Here is a 21,318-nt window from a genome sequence, read left to right on the forward strand (position 1 = left end):
CCGATTAGTGTCCCGCTCCTTGAAAAGCTCAAGCCTTTAGCATATAACCTTCAAGCTCAAGCCTTTAGTTCAGTATGGATGTTGCCTGTAAGCCAAGGCTTCTGGTTGGGATATGTATTTACGGTCACTGTGTGGACGACGTCATTGATGCACTTACTAATGAAGCCGGTGACTGATGTTGTATACTCCTCAATGCAATCGGATGAATCCCGGAACATATTCCAGTCTATGCTAGTGAAACAGTCCTGTAACTTAGCATTCGCTTCATCGGACCACTTCCGTATTGAGCGAGTCACTGATACTTCCTGATTGAGCTTGTTTTTATGCAAGAATCAGGAGGATAGAGTTATGGTCAGATTTGCCAAATGGAGGCCGAGGAAGAGCTTTGTATGCATTTCTGTGTTTGGAGTAAATAAGATATAGAGTTTCTTCGCTTCTAGATGCACATGCTGGTTAAAATGAGGTAAAAACGGATTTCCGTTTTCCTGCATTATAATCACCGCCAGTAGGAGCACAGCATCTGGATGAGCATTTTCTTGTTTGCTCATTGCCCAATACAGCTCGTTCAGTGCGGTCTTAGTGCCAGCATCAGTTTGTATGAAACTCTCTTGGTATGGTCTACAGTTTATGAGGTATTCTAACTCAAGCGAGCAGAACCTCGAGACTTCCTTAATATTAGAGATTGCGCACCAGCTATTGTTAACAAAAACCCTCTTAGGCCTCACTTCTCCCTATCTAAGATACCTACTGCAGCCCTCATCCTCAAAATACAACATCCGTTCTGCCAGTCACATTCTGTTAAAGGTCCCCAAAGCACACACGTCCTAGGTCGCTCCCCGTCTCCGCAGGAGGCCTTTTGCCTTCTAGTAGGTCATCATTGTAAATAAGAATTTGTTCTTAACTGATTTGCCTAGTTAAATAAAAAGGTTGAATTAAAAATAAAAAAATGAATAAAAACAAAGAGACACAATATGACCGACACACTAATTGTGCTACACTAGTTCTGGATAAATTAAGGATTAGTTACTATAATTAGTTTGGTTCCCTTGGAGATGAGAATATGTTTGCTAAGTGCCCTGATGAGATTATGGGTCAGTCTCACTGGGGGATAAGCCTGCTGTGAGGGACTCATTTGGTAGATTTGGGGGAAACCACTGGATGCTCACTGTTAATCTAAATTAAGAATCATATTTTTTTTAAATTCACTTTTATTTATTCAGGGTAGCCCAATTGAGACCAGGGACTCATTCCCAATGGTGCCCTGAGTACACATTTGTTTCTCACAAACTTTAACATTAGAAATATGATTTTAGGCTCTTTTTTGCACAATCTGTGTTTATCATTCAACAGCCCTTTATCATCATTGTGATTGTCATCATCATGCTGGATGGTATGTCCACAGCCCTATAGACGGAGTATGGTATGTCCACAGCCCTATAGAGGGAGTATGGTATGTCCACAGCTCTATAGACGGAGTATGGTATGTCCACAGCCCTATAGACGGAGTATGGCATGTCCACAGCCCTATAGACGGAGTATGGTATGTCCACAGCTCTATAGACGGAGTATGGTATGTCCACAGCCCTATAGACGGAGTATGGCATGTCCACAGCCCTATAGACGGAGTATGGCATGTCCACAGCCCTATAGACGGAGTATGGCATGTCCACAGCCCTATAGACGGAGTATGGCATGTCCACAGCCCGATAGACGGAGTATGGCATGTCCACAGCCCTATAGACGGAGTATGGTATGTCCACAGCCCTATAGACGGAGTATGGTATGTCCACAGCCCTATAGACGGAGTATGGTATGTCCACAGCCCTATAGACGGAGTATGGTATGTCCACAGCCCTATAGACGGAGTATGGTATGTCCACAGCCCTATAGACGGAGTATGGTATGTCCACAGCCCTATAGACGGAGTATGGTATGTCCACAGCCCTATAGACGGAGTATGGTATGTCCACAGCCCTATAGACGGAGTATGGTATGTCCACAGCCCTATAGACGGAGTATGGTATGTCCACAGCCCTATAGACGGAGTATGGTATGTCCACAGCCCTATAGACGGAGTATGGTATGTCCACAGCCCTATAGACGGAGTATGGTATGTCCACAGCCCTATAGACGGAGTATGGTATGTCCACAGCCCTATAGACGGAGTATGGTATGTCCACAGCCCTATAGACGGAGTATGGTATGTCCACAGCCCTATAGACGGAGTATGGTATGTCCACTTAATACATGGATAATAGAGGGCTAATTCTTCTCCTAATCACATCACAGCATGATCACACTATATAACTCCCTAATCTTTTTTAATGATCTATGTTTGGTTAAAACATATACCCTAATTAACATGATCATTTGATACAATCAAAAAATCTAAACCTGTAGCCTATTTATTCAAAACTCATAGTCGTTGTAACATAGTCGTAACTGTCACATTGAGGCTAACTGACAATGTGACAGTAAGTCGTCGTAACAGAACTTAAAACATGGTTGTGATTCAAACTGTTGATGAATGCAAATAACTCCCCAGTATGGCTAAACTGGTTAACATGTAAGAACATGGCGGGTGAAAATTAGCTAGCCTACTGTATAACACGACCGTAGATGGAATGGAATATGCCTCACGGAAAATAGCTCTAAGGACTGAAGGTCTGTAAATGATGCATTTCTTTTCACTGTGAGTAGTCTGTAAGACAGGCATTTAGTGCAGTGGGAGGCCAGACAAGCTTATATTCAGACCTCTGGCAATCACCAACTAAAAGCCTTAATGCACTGTAGCCTACATAGTACTAAAGGGTGGCTTACTGCAAAATGTAGCAAGAACAGAAATTATATCAAAAAAATATACACACAATAAAAAATATTGTCAGAGTGTTGGCAATTTCCAGAGGAACTGGCAGCCATGGCCGAATAGCTGTTTTCATCTCAGGTTGGGCTTCTATCGGCAATGAGATTCCTGCTCCATTGTGAGGGCCAGCAACAGTGAGGACAGGGATGGAATGCTAATGTCTATGTCATAGAGATGCAACTGGCTAATGCTCACTATCAATACAGCAATGCATTCCTCTTCTATTCAAAGAGGTGTTCTACACTAAAATCTCTATCATAAGAGAACCAAAACATTAAAGCAGCCCAAAACAGCAAACTTTACAGATCCATTCAGAGGGCTTATTATTGTTTCTGTAAGGATTTAGAGAGCAGATGGTTCAATCCAAACTTTACAGATCCATTCAGAGGGCTTATTATTGTTTCTGTAAGGATTTAGAGAGCAGATGGTTCAATCCAAATTCAGAGGGCTTTTATTGTTTCAGATCCATTCAGATCCATTCAGGGCTTATTATTGTTTCTGTAAGGATTTAGAGAGCAGATGGTTCAATCCAAACTTTACAGATCCATTCAGAGGGCTTATTATTGTTTCTGTAAGGATTTAGAGAGCAGATGGTTCAATCCAAACTTTACAGATCCATTCAGAGGTTTAATCCAAACTTTACAGCTTATTATTGTTTCTGTAAGGATTTAGAGAGCAGATGGTTCAATCCAAACTTTACAGATCCATTCAGAGGGCTTATTATTGTTTCTGTACAGATCAATCATTTACAGATCCATTCAGAGGGCTTATTATTGTTTCTGTACGGATTTAGAGAGCAGATGGTTCAATCCAAACTTTACAGATCCATTCAGAGGGCTTATTATTGTTTCTGTACGGATTTAGAGAGCAGATGGTTCAATCCAAACTTTACAGATCCATTCAGAGGGCTTATTATTGTTTCTGTAAGGATTTAGAGAGCAGATGGTTCAATCCAAACTTTACAGATCCATTCAGAGGGCTTATTATTGTTTCTGTAAGGATTTAGAGAGCAGATGGTTCAATCCAAACTTTACAGATCCATTCAGAGGGCTTATTATTGTTTCTGTAAGGATTTAGAGAGCAGATGGTTCAATCCAAAGTAAATCATCTTGGGGCTCCGGCTGTTTTCACTGCAAGGTCTGGCAGTAAAAATATCTTACTAAACTGTTACCTGATGTCTGGAGTTAATGACCCATGACAGGAGAGGTTTCCCCAATAGACAATTCTCCCAGTCAGTGTCTCTCTGTGTTGCATCACCCGACTACCTAAGTAGTCTAACCGACAAACATTTTTTTTTTTTACTATTACAGAATTTACGAGTTTCACCTTTGACAGATTTTCTGATGTTACAAAGTGTTACCCATTTTCTGTTGAAATGGGAAAATGCAGATTATGGTCAAAAGTCATGCATAAAACTGTAACATGTCGTATATAGAGTTTCCAGACATGTTTTCTCTATGGACAACTCCTTAGAACTATTGTTGATTGCCAGTTTAGCTATAAATTGAAAAATTATTCAAATCAACAAAAACCTGCAACCACACTGGCCTTCTACGTAGAAGATTGGCCACAGCTGCTCTAAGATAGATCATGGAATTCAAAGTTCAGATGGGCCCCTTAAAACTAGTGCATCAAACCATATAAAAACCGGTCTGTTTTGTGAGGGACTGCAAGGTATGGAGGTTGGCCCTGGTGCCTGACACACACAGGGAAAAGAGTTGGATCCTACAGATCTCAGAATGGCAGTCTAGCTGGTTCCTCAGCTAAATGAACCAGCTCCTCCTACCAGTGCTAACAAGAGCATTACACTGCTGGGGCCATGACATGATGACTGCCAATGAGGCATTGATGAGAAAGGGAGCAAACACTGTTTCTTTTGACCTTTAAGGACAGTCATTGGAATCCAGTTAGAAGCCTCCATGGCCCTTTTATATCTCCATTTGAGACATGGAAATAACCAATCCATACATACATACATATCTCTGAAGTGGAGAAGCCCTAGAATAGTTTAGAATCCTGAATTCTAATAGTCCAAATCAAATCAAGTCCCAACACAAGATCATTTTCCACCAACAATAAGTGAAGAAATAAACATTTATCCACCACAAAAAGAGCCATAGATTGAGTATCCTCTTTCCCTACATCCTAGCAGAGTGGTCCTGCTGCCTGGAATGTTCTACACATTCTGGCAGAAAGCAGAGGAGGGGGCCATTTATCTTCCATAAGTGACTGACAGGCCAAACAGACAGATTTATTTTAATTAGGTAAGTCATTTAATGACAGCCCAGGAACAGTGGGTTAACTGCCTTGTTCAGAACAACAGATTTTTACCTTGTCAGCTCAGGGATTCGATCTTGCAACCTTTCGGTTACTAGGCCAACGCTCTAACCACTAGGCTACCTGCCGCCCCAGATGCAGGTAACTGCCAAAATAATGGAAACACTTGTGTAAATGAGGGATACAAAGTATTTTGAAAGCAGGTGCTTCCACACAGGTGTGGTTCCTGAGTTAATTAAACAATTAGCATCCCATCATGCTTAGGGTTATGTATACAAATGCTGGGCAGGCCATTATTTTTTCCATTATTTTGGCAACCATGGCTATGCCCCAAAAGGATGACAATGAAATAGAGGAGCAATAATTTGATAAACACCTTTTACCTGGCTATCAACAACCCTTCTGTTATGGTTACGCCTAAATAAGACCTAAATAAGAACAGAAAGCAGCACCATGCATTCAATGTCTCCTGCATCACCTGCCAGGGAATATTCAATAAGACTCTGCTACAGAACAACCTGACCTGAGTGCACCTCCCCATGACTCCCTCAATCTCTTTCTCTCTCTCTCTCCTCCTGCTCCCAGCGACTGCATTTCAGCGTTGACTTGGCTCACCTCATGGTGTGAATGCATTCTGGCTCCTTAGTGAAGGCGTAAGCGTAGCCGCTGGAAGTGGTGCCAAAGTCGACAGCAACCACCACGATGAACGAAGGTCCCGTGTGGGCATTCGAGTCCGTGTCATTTTGCTGAGGTGGGGAGGACAGAAAACTGGAGTCAACAACGTTTAAGGAGATGTGCTATTTATTCTGGATGGAAAAGCTGGTGGCTAGTTTAACGACTTAAAAAGACTGTGTGGTGAATCTCTCATAACAATCTCTCATTCCACAGTCATTGAGTTGTTTATACAGACTTCATACGGCTCTTATGGATCCATCTCCATGCAGAATATTCCATGGTGGGTTTCTTACCTGAATGTGTGAGGGTGACAGTGGGGTGATGCCAGGGTCACCCATGCTCTTTGCCGGAGAGGGAGTTGCCATTGCATCTGAGGAGACAGAAACAAGTAGACACAACATGAGTCAACTTAGCTTGGCAACAACAAACAACAGAAAGCTTCATCAAAATCATCTAATTTAGGACATACTTTATGTCCATTAGTACCCTGCCAATCCCTATTTCTCAACAATTCAAATAAATTGTGCAGCTGTGATCTTAGTTTTGATTGTTCAGTCATCCTCTGATAATGCACTACAAAGAATGTTACCATTCTAACCTTTCGTTTGAAACTCCTGGCTATCTAACAACTCTTCTTTTAAGATAAAACGGTTGATGCACCTGCCTTTTAAACACAATGGCATTTGAATTGAATGAAAGTGTGTCCATTTGCCACCACTTTCATTAGCTTCACTTAATAGTGCTTGTGAAAAGGCCCTTTGACAATGCACAATAACAGTGCTTCCTCTGTGTTTTTAAGTGTCTGGGGATGGTCTCAGTCTCAACGGGACATCTCGCTACCGGTCTGTTTTCCACAACGCTCGCCCTTTTCTCGCCCTTCCAGAGTGACTGAGTGGTCCGAATCCACACAATGTACTGCTTGGTAATTACTGTGTGGAATTACAGACCACCTGTGGATAGACTCTATCTTCTCCACCCCCTCCCCCATACCCCCTCCTTTAAATCAGAACCTTGAGTCTTATTTTAAAGGGGCAATCTGTATTTGCTACATACATTTTTGTGATTTTTAAATGAATGATAATTACCCATTTGATTCTTGGGGAGAATATAACTTATAAAGGCCGCATGAGCTTACCCCATCAGAACCCAGAATATAAGCATGTTTAACTTAATTATTTGTAAAAAAAAAAAAAAAAAATGTAAAAGCCTCAAAACATGGTTAAAACAATCATTTTGATATCATGCATGGTCAGTCCTTGTATCCATAGCTCTGTCTATGAATTTGATCGAGAGTGGTTACATTTCTCCAGCCCCAACCCTCAGCTGTTTGCCAAAAAACAGTAGCAGAGTGTCAAGACTCTTCCCGTTCGGGTGGCGCTCGGCGGTCGTCGTCCTACTAGCTGCCACTGATTCTTTCCTCCCCCTCCTTGTGTGTTTGTTGGTTACACCTGTTATGAGTTTGTGGTAATTAGTTGGGCTTTATTAGTCAGCCAGCCCGCCTGTTTCTTTGTGCGGGATTAATTATTGTAACATTTGTGTATGTTGGAGACAAACGTGTTTGTTTCTGTTTGTGGATTTTGCTGGACTGTTTTCGTCCCCACGTTTGAGGCATTTGTTTTGAGCACCCAGTGTTTCGTGGGGTGGCCGTGGTTCACCGTGTGTGCATTAAAAGAGCACTATATTGAACTCTCGGTTTCCTGCGCCTGACTTCACACCCACGACACCCAGATCGTTACACAGGGTATGTTACTGTTTGTGGCTCTAGTGGTAAATGTGTTCCAGTGTAGTCTGTGTAGTTTATTATTAACCTGACAGTATAAAATACTTAATGAGAGATGTCATTCAATTGTATTGAGTTCATTACAAGCAGTTGCAAAATGTCAATGCAGATGTTTTTTCTGACTAATTCGTGCAAGTTGATTTGGGCATCTGAGTGAGAATTTTCTATTTATTTCTTTAGAATTTCCTTGAATAACCCAAGAAATCATTAAGTGTACGTAATACAGGTCAACCAGAAACTACAGTATTGTTGAAGTCGATCAATCACTCACAATCTCATTAAGGATATGGCAATATAAATGTAAGTAATTTACATAACTGGCAACAGCAAATACATCAATTAATTGAATAGTGTGGCGCCTTCGCACTTACAAAACATATGTAGTGTTTTAACAATATACAGTATAATGATTTCCTTCAACATCCCCCACTATTGTGTTTAAATACTATTGGTAATGTTGGGCTCTGAAAAGGGTCTATAAAGGTTTACTTTATGTGTATTCATCCTAAGGTGAGACATGGAAACAACCAAACAATGCTCCTGCTCAACCTATCAACAGCCACAAAAGTTTCTTCATAATGAGTGCTATAAAGAATCAAATGTTTCAATGAAGGTACCGTACTTCACTATTCAATCCATACATATCTCTGAAGTGGAGAAGCCCTAGAATAGTTTAGAATCCTGAATTCTAATAGTCCAAATCAAATCAAGTCCCAACAACACAAGATCATTTTCCACCAACAATAAGTGAAGAAATAAACATTTATCCACCACAAAAAGAGCCATAGATTGAGTATCCTCTTTCCCTACATCCTAGCAGAGTGGTTCTTCTGCCTGGAATGTTCTACACATTCCGTTAGAAAGCAGAGGAGGGGGCCATTTCTCTTCCATAAGTGACTGACAGGCCAAACAGCCAGATACAGGTAACTGCCAAAATAATGGAAACACTTGTGTAAATGAGGGATACAAAGTATATTGAAAGCAGGTGCTTCCACACAGGTGTGGTTCCTGGGTTTATTAAGCAATTAACATCCCATCATGCTTAGGGTTATGTATAGAAATGCTGGGCAGGCCATTATTTTTTCCATTATTTTGGCTACCATGGCTATGCCCCGAAAGGATGACAATGCCCCCATCCATTGTAACTGAATGGTTTGATGAGCATGACAATGATGTAAACCATATGCCATGGCCGTCTCAGTCAACAGATCTCAACCCAATTGAACACTTATGGGAGATTCTGGAGCAGCGCCTGATACAGCGTTTTTCACCACCATCAACAAAACAACAAATTATGGAATTTCTCATGGAAGAATGGTGTTGCATCCCTCCAATAGAGTTCCAGACACTTGTAGAATCTATGCCAAGGTGCATTGAAGCTGTTCTGGCTCGTGGTGTCCCAACGCCCTATTAAGACACTATGTTTGGGGCCTCCTGAGTGGCGCAGCATTCTAAGGCACTGCATCGCAGTGCTACAGGTGTCACTACAGACCCCGGTTTTATCCTGGTCTGTATCACAACCGGCCGTGATTGGGAGTCCCATAGGGCGGTGCACAATTGGCCTAGCTCTGTCCGGTTTAGGGGAGGGTTTAGCCGGGGGAGCTTTACTGGCTCATTGTGCTCTAGTGACTCCTTGTGGCGGGCCAATCACCTGCAGGCTGACCTTGGTGTTTCCTCTGATACATTGGAGCGGCTGACTTCTGGGTTGAGCGGGCGGGTGTTAAGAAGCGCGGTTTGGCGGGTCATGTTTTCGAAGGACGCATGACTCGACCTTCGCCACCCATTGGGAACTTGCAGTGATGAGACAAGATTGAAATTGGGGAGAAAAAGGGGGTAAAATAAATAAACAAAAAATACACTTTATGTTGGTGTTTCCTTTATTTTGGAATTACCTTTGTGTGCTGTGTCTATAAAGTTGAAAACATTTTCAGACTCCCCTGACCCCCAGAAAAGGATTGCAGCAGATGGCAAAAAAATATATTCAATTCATTGGTGCATTGCGATACAGAAACTATGTTGCTTGAGTGAGCACATGAGCTGGAGCTGAACTGAGTGGAAAGAGAGGCTTTCATTTTTTGCGCCTGGACTTTTTTCTCCTCTCTGCAGGAGAGGCTTTTACTTCCTGTTCTCGTCACATTCCTCTGTTTCCCCAGACGACTCTTTACATTTTTCAGACCCTCAGTGCAGATGTCAGACTGGATGTTTACAGGAGAACTAGGCCCCAATTGATGACTGCACAATGGAGGTTTTTCGATAACACATATGAGCAGCAAGAACTGGAATTTAAAACTCGATGTTAAAGTTCATTACAAGTTTATAGAAATAAATCATCTTAGGCATTAGCACACTAGCAATGTATTACCCTATGTGAGAATATGGTATTCTAGAGGCAAAGGCAGAGTTTTGATATGTCAGATATAGCGACCACACTATCACACACTCACACACTAACAAGTTGTAAACTAATAGTAATTTGAATCCTTAAGACACAAATGGTTTGGATATATTAAAATTAAAAAGCGAAATTATACCCGATTAATTTTATAACAGGGTTTTTTCTGGGTACGTTGACAAGCTCATCTTTTTTCTAATGACATTGTTGTGTCTTCCAGTGTGATTTTCATAGCCCACTCTCGGTGAGAGCCTGTGTGATGAAGGGAAAAAAAGAGGCTAATAATCCAATCCAAGCGTTGAACCTCTGGTCCTGTGGCACCATGAGAAATGAGGTGAGACCCTCCTCTTGCCACCTCTGCCCCGATAGCTAGGCTCACACCGCCTCCTCTTGCCACCTCTGCCCCGATAGCTAGGCTCACACCGCCTCCTCTTGCCACCTCTGCCCCGATAGCTAGGCTCACACCGCCTCCTCTTGCCACCTCTGCCCCGATAGCTAGGCTCACACCGCCTCCTCTTGCCACCTCTGCCCCGATAGCTAGGCTCACACCGCCTCCTCTTGCCACCTCTGCCCCGATAGCTAGGCTCACACCGCCTCCTCTTGCCACCTCTGCCCCGATAGCTAGGCTCACACCGCCTCCTCTTGCCACCTCTGCCCCGATAGCTAGGCTCACACCGCCTCCTCTTGCCACCTCTGCCCCGATAGCTAGGCTCACACCGCCTCCTCTTGCCACCTCTGCCCCGATAGCTAGGCTCACACCGCCTCCTCTTGCCATCTCTGCCCCGATAGCTAGGCTCACACCGCCTCCTCTTGCCACCTCTGCCCCGATAGCTAGGCTCACACCGCCTCCTCTTGCCACCTCTGCCCCGATAGCTAAGCTCACACCGCCTCCTCTTGCCACCTCTGCCCCGATAGCTAAGCTCACACCGCCTCCTCTTGCCACCTATGCCCCGATAGCGAGGCTCACACTGCCTCCTCTTGCCACCTATGCCCCGATAGCTAAGCTCACACCGCCTCCTCTTGCCACCTATGCCCCGATAGCTAAGCTCACACCGCCTCCTCTTGCCACCTATGCCCCGATAGCTAAGCTCACACCGCCTCCTCTTGCCACCTATGCCCCGATAGCTAGGCTCACACTGCCTCCTCTTGCCGCCTCTGCCCCGATAGCTAGGCTCACACCGCCTCCTCTTGCCACCTCTGCCCCGAATGCTAGGCTCACACTGCCTCCTCTTGCCACCTATGCCCCGATAGCTAAGCTCACACCGCCTCCTCTTGCCACCTATGCCCCGATAGCTAAGCTCACACCGCCTCCTCTTGCCACCTATGCCCCGATAGCTAGGCTCACACTGCCTCCTCTTGCCACCTCTGCCCCGATAGCTAGGCTCACACCGCCTCCTCAAGACAGCAAGTGTGAGGGGAAGGGAAGAAATGTCTGCACATAAAACGTCCTTCACATCCTCTCTGATTTTCTCATCTTTTCATACTAAGATTACAGGGCTAGAAATATCATTCCTGCTTGTATGAGAGAAAAAGAGAAAAGATGTTTAAACACGACGGGCAAACACATTCCTTGCAACGCTGTTGCGGTTCAGAGACGCATGCAATCACCAAATACTGGTCCTATGAGTAAAGAACCTACAGTAGTGGGTTAGTATACATTTAGATTCATAAAAGAAAACACATCTTCATCTAGTATCATCTGCCCGGTTTATCAAGTAGTGAGTTTGCGATTGGTGCATTACCATGCACGTCTGTGTTGAAACCCATCCTTCACAATGCATGCTCTATAGACAAACATACTGTAATATGCCTTCGTGAACGGCAGGAGTAGAGGACTCAATACCTCACAGTGCAAGGCCTGATTAACTTTGCATTTTGCATCTTACCGGCTGTATTTCTGTATTTTGAAAGTCATATATCTTGAAAACTTGACTGCTGACATGCAACACATTTGGCGACTATGTCAACAATGGACTAATGAAACAAATACCAAAAGATAGTTTTTGGGTGGAGTTTTTCTTTAAGCTCGTTGAAATAGGTCACTGGAGCAATAAACCACATTTTCAAAAACATGCTTTACATTTAGCGCAAAAAGAAACACCAAATTGTAGTTAAGTAACTAACAACTATTGAGCAAGTGCATGTTAAAACTATACCACAGTCCACACCGAGGCTAATTTAAAACAATATACAAGTGAGATTCTTGTCTCTTTGCATGTCTGATAAGAACTACTTGAAATCCGTTGCACAAGTTCCAGAATAGATCTCAAGGTTGGCCTCATTGGCACTCAGACGTATTACTTCATCCTTAAAATGACAACAATGATAGGACAGGTGCATGTGCATTGTGCATGTAATCAATTCAATACATAGTTGTATGTATGTATGTTATAGTGGCATGTATAGAATCAGTAAACATCAGAGAATGTGGTGATGCTGACAGACAGGATCAACAGAGTTTCTCCGGAAAGCGGGCACTGATTGGGCCAGCGTGAACGAAGCAGAGCAGACACAATTTATGCCGCAATCAACAACACCTACAAAGGCAAAGAGATGCCCCATTACATTCACTGTCACAAAGATTCAGTGCCACACAAAACATTCCTTTCAAAGGGCTACATTCATGTAGATGAAGGGAAAATGAGACTGGGCGGCTCTCCTTTTGAGAGAATGGCCCACTTCTTCCCCCATCATGCCATGTATCAGCTAGTACAGCAAGCAGTCAGAGGGAAATTGAGACAAAGAAAGAGAGAGAGAGGGGCCTCCTTCATCCTCCCTCCCTCGTTTCCAACAGCATCCAGCTGGCCAAGTGCCCAGACACACAGTGCAGGGCAGTAGCCTGACAACAGCTGTTAGCCAACTGAGTTTCTAGCACCCTTCATAGTCTGCACACACACACTTGCATGCATATACAGTGCCTTGCGAAAGTATTCGGCCCCCTTGAACTTTGCGACCTTTTGTCACATTTCAGGCTTCAAACATAAAGATATAAAACTGTATTTTTTGTGAAGAATCAACAACAAGTGGGACACAATCATGAAGTGGAACAACATTTATTGGATATTTCAAACTTTTTTAACAAATCAAAAACTGAAAAATTGGGCGTGCAAAATTATTCAGCCCCTTTACTTTCAGTGCAGCAAACTCTCTCCAGACGTTCAGTGAGGATCTCTGAATGATCCAATGTTGACCTAAATGACTAATGATGATGATAAATACAATTTACCTGTGTGTAATCAAGTCTCTGTATAAATGCACCTGCACTGTGATAGTCTCAGAGGTCCGTTAAAAGCGCAGAGAGCATCATGAAGAACAAGGAACACACCAGGCAGGTCCGAGATACTGTTGTGAAGAAGTTTAAAGCCGGATTTGGGTACAAAAAGATTTCCCAAGCTTTAAACATCTCAAAGAGCACTGTGCAAGCGATAATATTGAAATGGAAGGAGTATCAGACCACTGCAAATCTACCAAGACCTGGCCGTCCCTCTAAACTTTCAGCTCATACAAGGAGAAGACTGATCAGAGATGCAGCCAAGAGGCCCATGATCACTCTGGATGAACTGCAGAGATCTACAGCTGAGGTGGGAGACTCAACAATCAGTCGTATATTGCACAAATCTGGCCTTTATGGAAGAGTGGCAAGCCATTTCTTAAAGATATCCATAAAAAGTGTTGTTTAAAGTTTGCCACAAGCCAGCTGGGAGACACACCAAACATGTAGAAGAAGGTGCTCTGGTCAGATGAAACCAAAATTGAACTTTTTGGCAACAATGCAAAACGTTATGTTTGGCGTAAAAGCAACACAGCTCATCACCCTGAACACACCATCCCCACTGTCAAACATGGTGGTGGCAGCATCATGGTTTGGGCCTGCTTTTCTTCAGCAGGGACAGGGAAGATGGTTCAAATTGATGGGAAGATGGATGGAGCCAAATACAGGACCATTCTGGAAGAAAACCTGATGGAGTCTGCAAAAGACCTGAGACTGGGACGGAGATTTGTCTTCCAATAAGACAATGATCCAAAACATAAAGCAAAATCTACAATGAAATGGTTAAAAAATAAACATATCCAGGTGTTAGAATGGCCAAGTCAAAGTCCAGACCTGAATCCAATCGAGAATCTGTGGAAAGAACTGAAAACTGCTGTTCACAAATGCTCTCCATCCAACCTCACTGAGCTCGAGCTGTTTTGCAAGAATGGGAAGAAATGTCAGTCTCTCGATGTGCAAAACTGATAGAGACATACCCCAAGCGACTTACAGCTGTAATCGCAGCAAAAGATTTAGCCTAATTGGTGAGAAATGCAACTCGTTTCAAAATAATAATAATGACGTCATAATTTACACTCTAAGTGGGTAAAAGTGGGTAAATGTACATCATTTGTCAATACAAATGCAATTCCAGTGGGATGTATATTAGGAAAATGTACATATTCTCCCTCCATGTCCTCCTACTGTATGTGTATTTATTATGGACCTCCATTAGTTCCTGCCAAGGCAGCAGCTATTCTTCCTGGGGTCCAACAACATAAAAGCATTTATATACCATTTTAAAAACATTACAATACATTTCACAGAAGATTTCACAATACATTAAGTGTGTACCCTCAGGTCACTACTCAACACAAAATCCATGTGTACGTGTGTGTATAGTGCGTATGTTATCATATGTGTATGTATGAGTGTGTCTGTGTCGGTGTGTCTCTTCACAGTCTCATTAACTTGCTAAATTTCCACATTATTCATTACAAGATTTAGTTGAGGTTCAGTGAATGATTTGCCCCAAATACAATGTTTTTAGTTTTTGAAATACTTAGGACTAACTTATGTAAATCAAATCAAATTGTATTAGTCACATGCTCCGAATACAACAGGTGCAGTAGACCTTACAGTGAAATGCTTACTTACGGGCCCCTAACCAACAGTTTTTAAAAAATATGGATAAAAATAAGAGATAAAAGTAACAAGTAATTAAATAGCAGCAGTAAAAAATAACAATATATACAGGGGGGTACCGGTAGTCAATATGCGGGGGCACCGGTTAGTTGAGGTAGTATGTTCATGTAGGTAGAATTATTAAAGACTATGCAGAAATGACAACAGAGTGGCAGTAGTGTGGAGGGGCAATGCAAATAGTCTGGGTAGCCATTCGACAACATGTAGCAAGAAGTGCTGAGGAGGGTGCTGGTTCTAAACCTGCCTGTCAAGGGGTGAGTGTAGTGAGTGTAGCTGGTGCATAGAAGTCAGGCGCAGGAGAGCAGAGATGAGTGGACAAAGCACTTTACGAAGGCAATCATTTGCACAGAACACAACCGTGTCACAAAGTACAAAAACCCAAGTACAAAGTACCGGCTGCCACAAAGCAACCTTGACAATAAACCATTTCACACACAGACATGGGGGGAACGGAGGGTTAAATGCACGACAAGTTATGAGGGAAATGTAAACCAGGTGTGTGGGAAAACAAGACAAAACAAATGGAAAATGAAAGGTGGATCGGCGATGGTTAGAAGACCGGTGATGTCGACTGCCGAACACCGCCCGAACAAGGAGAGGAACCGACTTCGGCGGAAGTCGTGACACTGCCTTGGACTCAGAAACCAATATATAGATCTGTGTCTAGTGCAAACGATATCCCAGCAGTGGAGAATGTGCAGATCAGACAGAAATACACCACCTCCGCTGCACTGAGTGAAGCATGAACTGATTACCATAGAACACAACTAGGTTTAACTTGATCAGCATATCCTCACCTACTATAGATAGTGCTGTAGACATGCATAGCTCAACCTTTCCCCTATATTATCTGCAGATAATATAGGTCATAGGTTGTCCTGGCATATTGTAAGTAATATAAACCCTATGGTATTATGCTTCCAAAAGAGTTCTTCGGCTGTCCCCATAGAAGAACCATTTTTGGTTCCAGGCAGAACCTTTTTGTGGAATGGGTTCTACATGGATCCCAAAAGTATTATACCTGGAACCAAAAATAGTTATTCAAAGGGTTCTCTTATTGTGACAACTGAAGAACCATTTTAGGTTCTAGATAGTGACTATTCTTCGAAGAGTGTATGAGAGGAGTGAAACACTAGGGAATATAACTGATGAGAAATTGAGGGGTTTCCAACCATGACTTTTATTGCATGTTTTCAATGATCAAGGTACAATGCAGACACCACATGGTTTCTCTGAGGAAGGATGAATGCCCTCTTGTGAGTGTGAGAGTCCTTCTGTGCTGGTGTCAGGTATCCTCCAAACGGAGCGGAGGAGACGGGGAGGTAGGGATATCTGCTCAACTGTTGTATAATAAACATGTCCCACTAGCGTCTCCCAGACGGATCGTTTAGCGAGAGAAGGCCTCGTTCCAGATCAGTCTGGAGGTAAATCAGTGTGACATTTTGACAGCCACACAACATCTGCCTGAGGAGTTTCAAAGTACACAGCTCAGTGGCTATACACCTTGTGCTTTTGACTGGCCCACCGAGCAGGGGAGCGGCTGGGAAACCCAGATAGTATGCCAGTACAACCTATGACCTATGAATGACAAGATGGTGGGTACAGGGAAGCAAAAATAAACATAAACAGATTTGTCAATTTGTCAAGGCTGGCTAAACGTATATTTACTTTCAAATTTGCCCAAAAATACTTGATTTACGTGGGACAGACTACTGCACCCCATAACACCCTATAACAGGGGGTCAGCAAAACTCCAAAGTGTTTAGTAAAAATACATTTTAAAGGAGTTTCACAAGTATCCCCACGAATAAAAAAAGAGACATTGTCTCAATTTAATCAAGGTATTCAATTATTGTTGTATTTTGGGGCTTAGTTGTGGTCAATTTGCAGTGTTCAAAATCATTATTATTATTATTATGTTCCAGCCCCACGACCATCCACTCCGTCAACAATCGGCCTGTGGCCGATGGCATTTGAAAGAAAGAGTGAGCCTTTTTTCCTACAAGGGCAGAGCATTTAGGTCATCCTAAGGAAATTCCGAAAAACCTCTCCAAACAATAGACTTTCTCCTTCTTCTTCTTCTTCTTCTTCTTCTCTCTCTCTACGCTGGAGACCCTTAAAACAACAAAATCACGGCAAAATTAAATTTGACACAAAACAGATTCAAATAGCTGGCCATTATGTACATATCGTAGACACGACAACACTGCACGTTCAAAAGCATCCTCTATCAAAAACATCAATTTGGCAAGCTCATGATCAAGATATCAAACTTTACGTAATTATGACCCATCAATGCTTTCATGCTAATGTCCAATTCAGTGTCAAACTAAACAGCCAATGTGTTTTCGGATCCCCTCCCATGCTTTTCTTGGCCCCAGATGCTCTGAAGGCAGAACTAAAGCTGAATAATTTAACACAGTAGAATATTCTAAGCTTCATTTTTTACCAGAGCATATAATTCATTGTGGTTACACATAGCGATGGTGCATTGAGTTAAATCTGGCTGAGAATCTGCCCAGGTGTTTATTACAGTATTTCCACCAAGACACCATGTATTCAACTGCTGTAAGTTTTTAGGTCGCATTTTTGGTGCTTTGTGTTGTTTGAAATAAGGTAACGAAGAGCAACACCGTCATTCAGTAAAGGTTCTGATGTAAATCTCTTAAAAGGTCCCAAACACTATGAAAGGTGGATGTAGACATTGCCCTGATCTGTTTCACCTGTCCGTGTGATTGTCTCCACCCCCCTCCAGGTGTTGCTTATTTATTATTAGTTATTATTTAGGTATTATTATTTAGGTATTTATCCCAGTGTTTCCTGTCTCTCTGTGCCAGTTCGTCTTGAATGTTTCAAGTCAACCAGTGTGTTTTTCCCGTGCTCCTGCTTTTTCTATTCTCTTTTGCTAGTCCTCCCGGTTTTGACCCTTGCCTGTTTCTGGACTCTACCCGACTGACTTACCATTCTGCCTGCCTTGACCTCGAGCTTGCCTGCCACTCTTGTACCTCCTGGACTATGAACTGATTTTGACCTCTTGACCATTCTCTTGCCTACCCTTTTGGATACTAATAAATATCAAAAGACTCAAACCATCTGCCTCCCATGTGTGCATCTGGGTCTCGCCTTGTGCCCTTATAGCCATGGGATGGACACAACTGAGTATACCAAACATTAGGAACACCTTCCTGATATTGAGTTGCCCCCCCCCCCTTTTGCCCTCAGATAAGCCTCATTTTGTCGGGGCATGGACTCTACAAGGTGTCAAAAGTGTTCCACAGGGATTGTGGTCCATGTTGACTCCAATGCTTCCCACAGTTGTGTCAAGTTGGATGGATGTCCTTTGAGTGGTGGACCATTCTAGATACACGTGGGAAACTGTTCAGCATGAAAAACCCAGCAGAGTTGCAGTTGTTCACACAAACCGGTGCGCCTGGCATCTACTACCACACCCTGTTCAAAGGCACTTCAATCTTTTGTCTTGCCCGTTCAATCTCTGAATGGCACATACACAATCCTAGTCTCAATTGTCTCAAGGCTCAAAAATCCTTCTTTAACCAATGTCCTCCCCTTCATCTACACTGATTGAAGTGGATTTAACACGTGACCTCAATAAGGGATCATAGCCTTCAACTGGATTCACCTGGTCAGTCTATGTCATGGAGCAGGTGTCGTTAATGTTTTGTATACTTAGCGTACATTGCTGTGGTATCTGGAAGAGCTTGTATCTGACAGCATTGGGATGGGAGTGAGAGATGTGACAAAACCAAGACCAAGAGAATACACAAACACAGTCAGTGTTTGGTTTCTAACATTGAACTGGTGAGAGTACAAAGACTATAGCCTTCTGTGGAGTAAATTGAGTTTGATGGAGGAGAGCGACAAAGACACATAGAGAAAAAAGTTTACAGTCATTTCATGAAGGGCCTCTTGGGTAATCGAAAAGATGTCATACTGCTGATGTCTAACGGCTGTTTAAGTCTTACTCTACAATCCAATGTCTTGTGAAAAGCGCCTCCCTCGTACTTCTCAACAGAATGGGTGCCTCCTCTTGAGGGTAAACACAGCCAATATCTTAGTCATGACGTAATGCTGAGCATAGGATGGGAGTGAGAGATGGGAGTACCTTGCCAGTTTACTTGCTTCGCAATTCACATTTTCAACCTTGATTTTGGTAAAGAGGAACATCCCTTGCTGAGAGGGTGAATTCTCTCAAAGTACATGTTCCATGATAAAATACTAGAGCTTATCAGGGATAAAGGTCAACTATCCAATTGGGTGTTGGGTGGCACTTTACATGAAGTTGCTCTCATACCTGTGTAGTAGCACTGTAATTACACTAGTATTCTCCTTATTCCACTTGTCTGAGCAATTTCTCGTGTAAAACGTAGCAACCATGTTATTACTGTAGTAATTACAGCATTATTACACTGGTATGAGACCAACAATGTAATGTGTTATCCAAAAGGGTCGGATATAGAATAGCTATTCAACTCATCTATTTCCATGCAACAAAAATGTGATCATAATGTGATCAATGTCACCCATTGTCACAACATTAATTAACGTTTCGATAGAGAGGACACACCTGTGTTGTGGTGGGCTCTCTGCTGTGTGTCTTGTCTCGGAGTGGCGATGGGATTTTTCTGACCGTAAGGGCTCACCACAGTGATTTCACAGCTCCGTTCGGTAGAACTACGTAGAGAGCTACGCAAAAGAAGCTCCATCGGATCTGTTGCGTAGACTGTGTGGAGCCCTTTAGAGCCTCTGAAAGACAACTTCCTGCCTGGCCCTGGTTCATCAGGTTCAGCCCCCCTACCACTTTGTCTCAAGAACTCCCAGTTATTGGGTTGACCAATAAGGCTGAGGCCTTAAATCACCTCTGACTGCAGCCTTAACCCCTCCCCTGGTCTGAACTCCTTTCCCAGCCTCCAACCCCTAACGCCCCATCCATTTCACAAATACATGCCAACGATGGCTGCAAGTGAGGCCATTTGCTTTAATACATTGAAGTAAATTAAAAAGGCAATTGTATACTAGAGCTCAAGGGTCTCGTACAGAGGCTCTACATGTTTAATATTAACCGCGTTATCACTGTGGTAGATGCAGCTGAAATTCTGTTGTAACACTACTGGTGCCCCGCTTACTTCAGCAAGAAGCCAATAATGTGTTGGTTGCTATGGGAACCTACAATGTCGTGTGTTATGTGTGAGTGAGTGCAATGACATGACAGCACACCTGTGGTGCAATTTGTCTGCTCATGGTGTGCTGAGTCACATTGAGGTGTTGTAATACATTGTAAAGTCCTTTTTCAATGCTCGTCAGTCGTCACTGTCCACCTATTCGTTAGCCAGCTGGTTTATGAGCTGGATGACATTGTAGTGAGTCATACATCACTATCTTATGGTAAAAGGTCTCCTTAACTCAAGGCATTTCAATGTCACCTCTGAACTGTCGTCTGACCTGATCACATTTACACTCCTCTGTTCATTGATACTCAAAATAGGTTCCTTGCATGCATGGAATGTGCAATGCTGACCCTATTCTTTGAAAACACTCTGCAACTGTTCCATCCCCTCATTGATGATTGCTGTGGAGGAATCACATATTGGTTGGCTGGAGCCACGTGTGGGAGTGTACGTAAGTACTTGTAGAACAGCTGGACAGAGCACACAGAAAATAACCCAGTGATGAGCTCCACTTTGTGCAGCGCAGCAAGACCAGAGGAAAACTGGGCTTAGCAACAGGGCTAAAAGTTGTCTATCACAGTGAATCTGATTTAATTCCTAGATCATAGTATACTCAATCTAGAGAATCCACCCACATCAAAACACTTGGTCGGATTGAAGAGCTTTCAGATGGAAACGAACTAGCTTGTGATAGATTACTTTTATATGTCCATTCTATTTGAATGCCTTGTTGCATCAAGCTGTCGCTAATGGTATCTACAAACGAAATACAGGATTAATCTGTGCTTTTGGAATCTGCAATCATATTAATATCACAAACTAAATAAATCTCTTGAGTATGACTCCCCCACCCTATCTGAGCTCTCCCTCTCTCTCTGCTATAAATGTGTAGAACATGTGTGGCTGTCCCTTAGGGAACACAAAGCTCTCCGTTAGTGCAGTCATTGGGTGTTCCCACTTGGCTAAAGCCAATTAAAAATATTTAAAAAATGTGTTTTTGATTTTGCTCTTTAAAATGTGCATTGCAAGTTATGATAGTGACATCGGGAATAAGAAGTAATGATAATTTGAAACAAGTCATTGCAGTTTTGGGTGTGTCATCTCTGGGATTTGTATCAGCACACTAATAGGTACTTGAGGCATTGAGCGGAGCTAATAATCAGCTCTCATGATGAGATGGTCCCTGTA

At 42.8% G+C, this 21,318-nt stretch overlaps 1 protein-coding gene across 1 annotated transcript in view; it reads right to left on the reverse strand.

The window, feature by feature from the left end:
- LOC118369650 (heat shock 70 kDa protein 12A-like) overlaps positions 1–21,318 on the reverse strand; it is a 52,832-nt gene that overhangs the window by 24,340 nt on the left and 7,174 nt on the right. The window contains exons 2-3 of the mRNA XM_052498496.1: positions 6,109–6,185; positions 5,756–5,886 (exon numbers count right to left, since the gene is read on the reverse strand). Of these exons, the coding sequence (XP_052354456.1) occupies positions 5,756–5,886; positions 6,109–6,185 (208 nt within the window). The remainder of the gene's footprint in view (positions 1–5,755; positions 5,887–6,108; positions 6,186–21,318) is intronic.

Source organism: Oncorhynchus keta, chromosome 36 (assembly GCF_023373465.1).
Source record: "Oncorhynchus keta strain PuntledgeMale-10-30-2019 chromosome 36, Oket_V2, whole genome shotgun sequence".
NCBI classification, from domain to species: domain Eukaryota; kingdom Metazoa; phylum Chordata; class Actinopteri; order Salmoniformes; family Salmonidae; genus Oncorhynchus; species Oncorhynchus keta.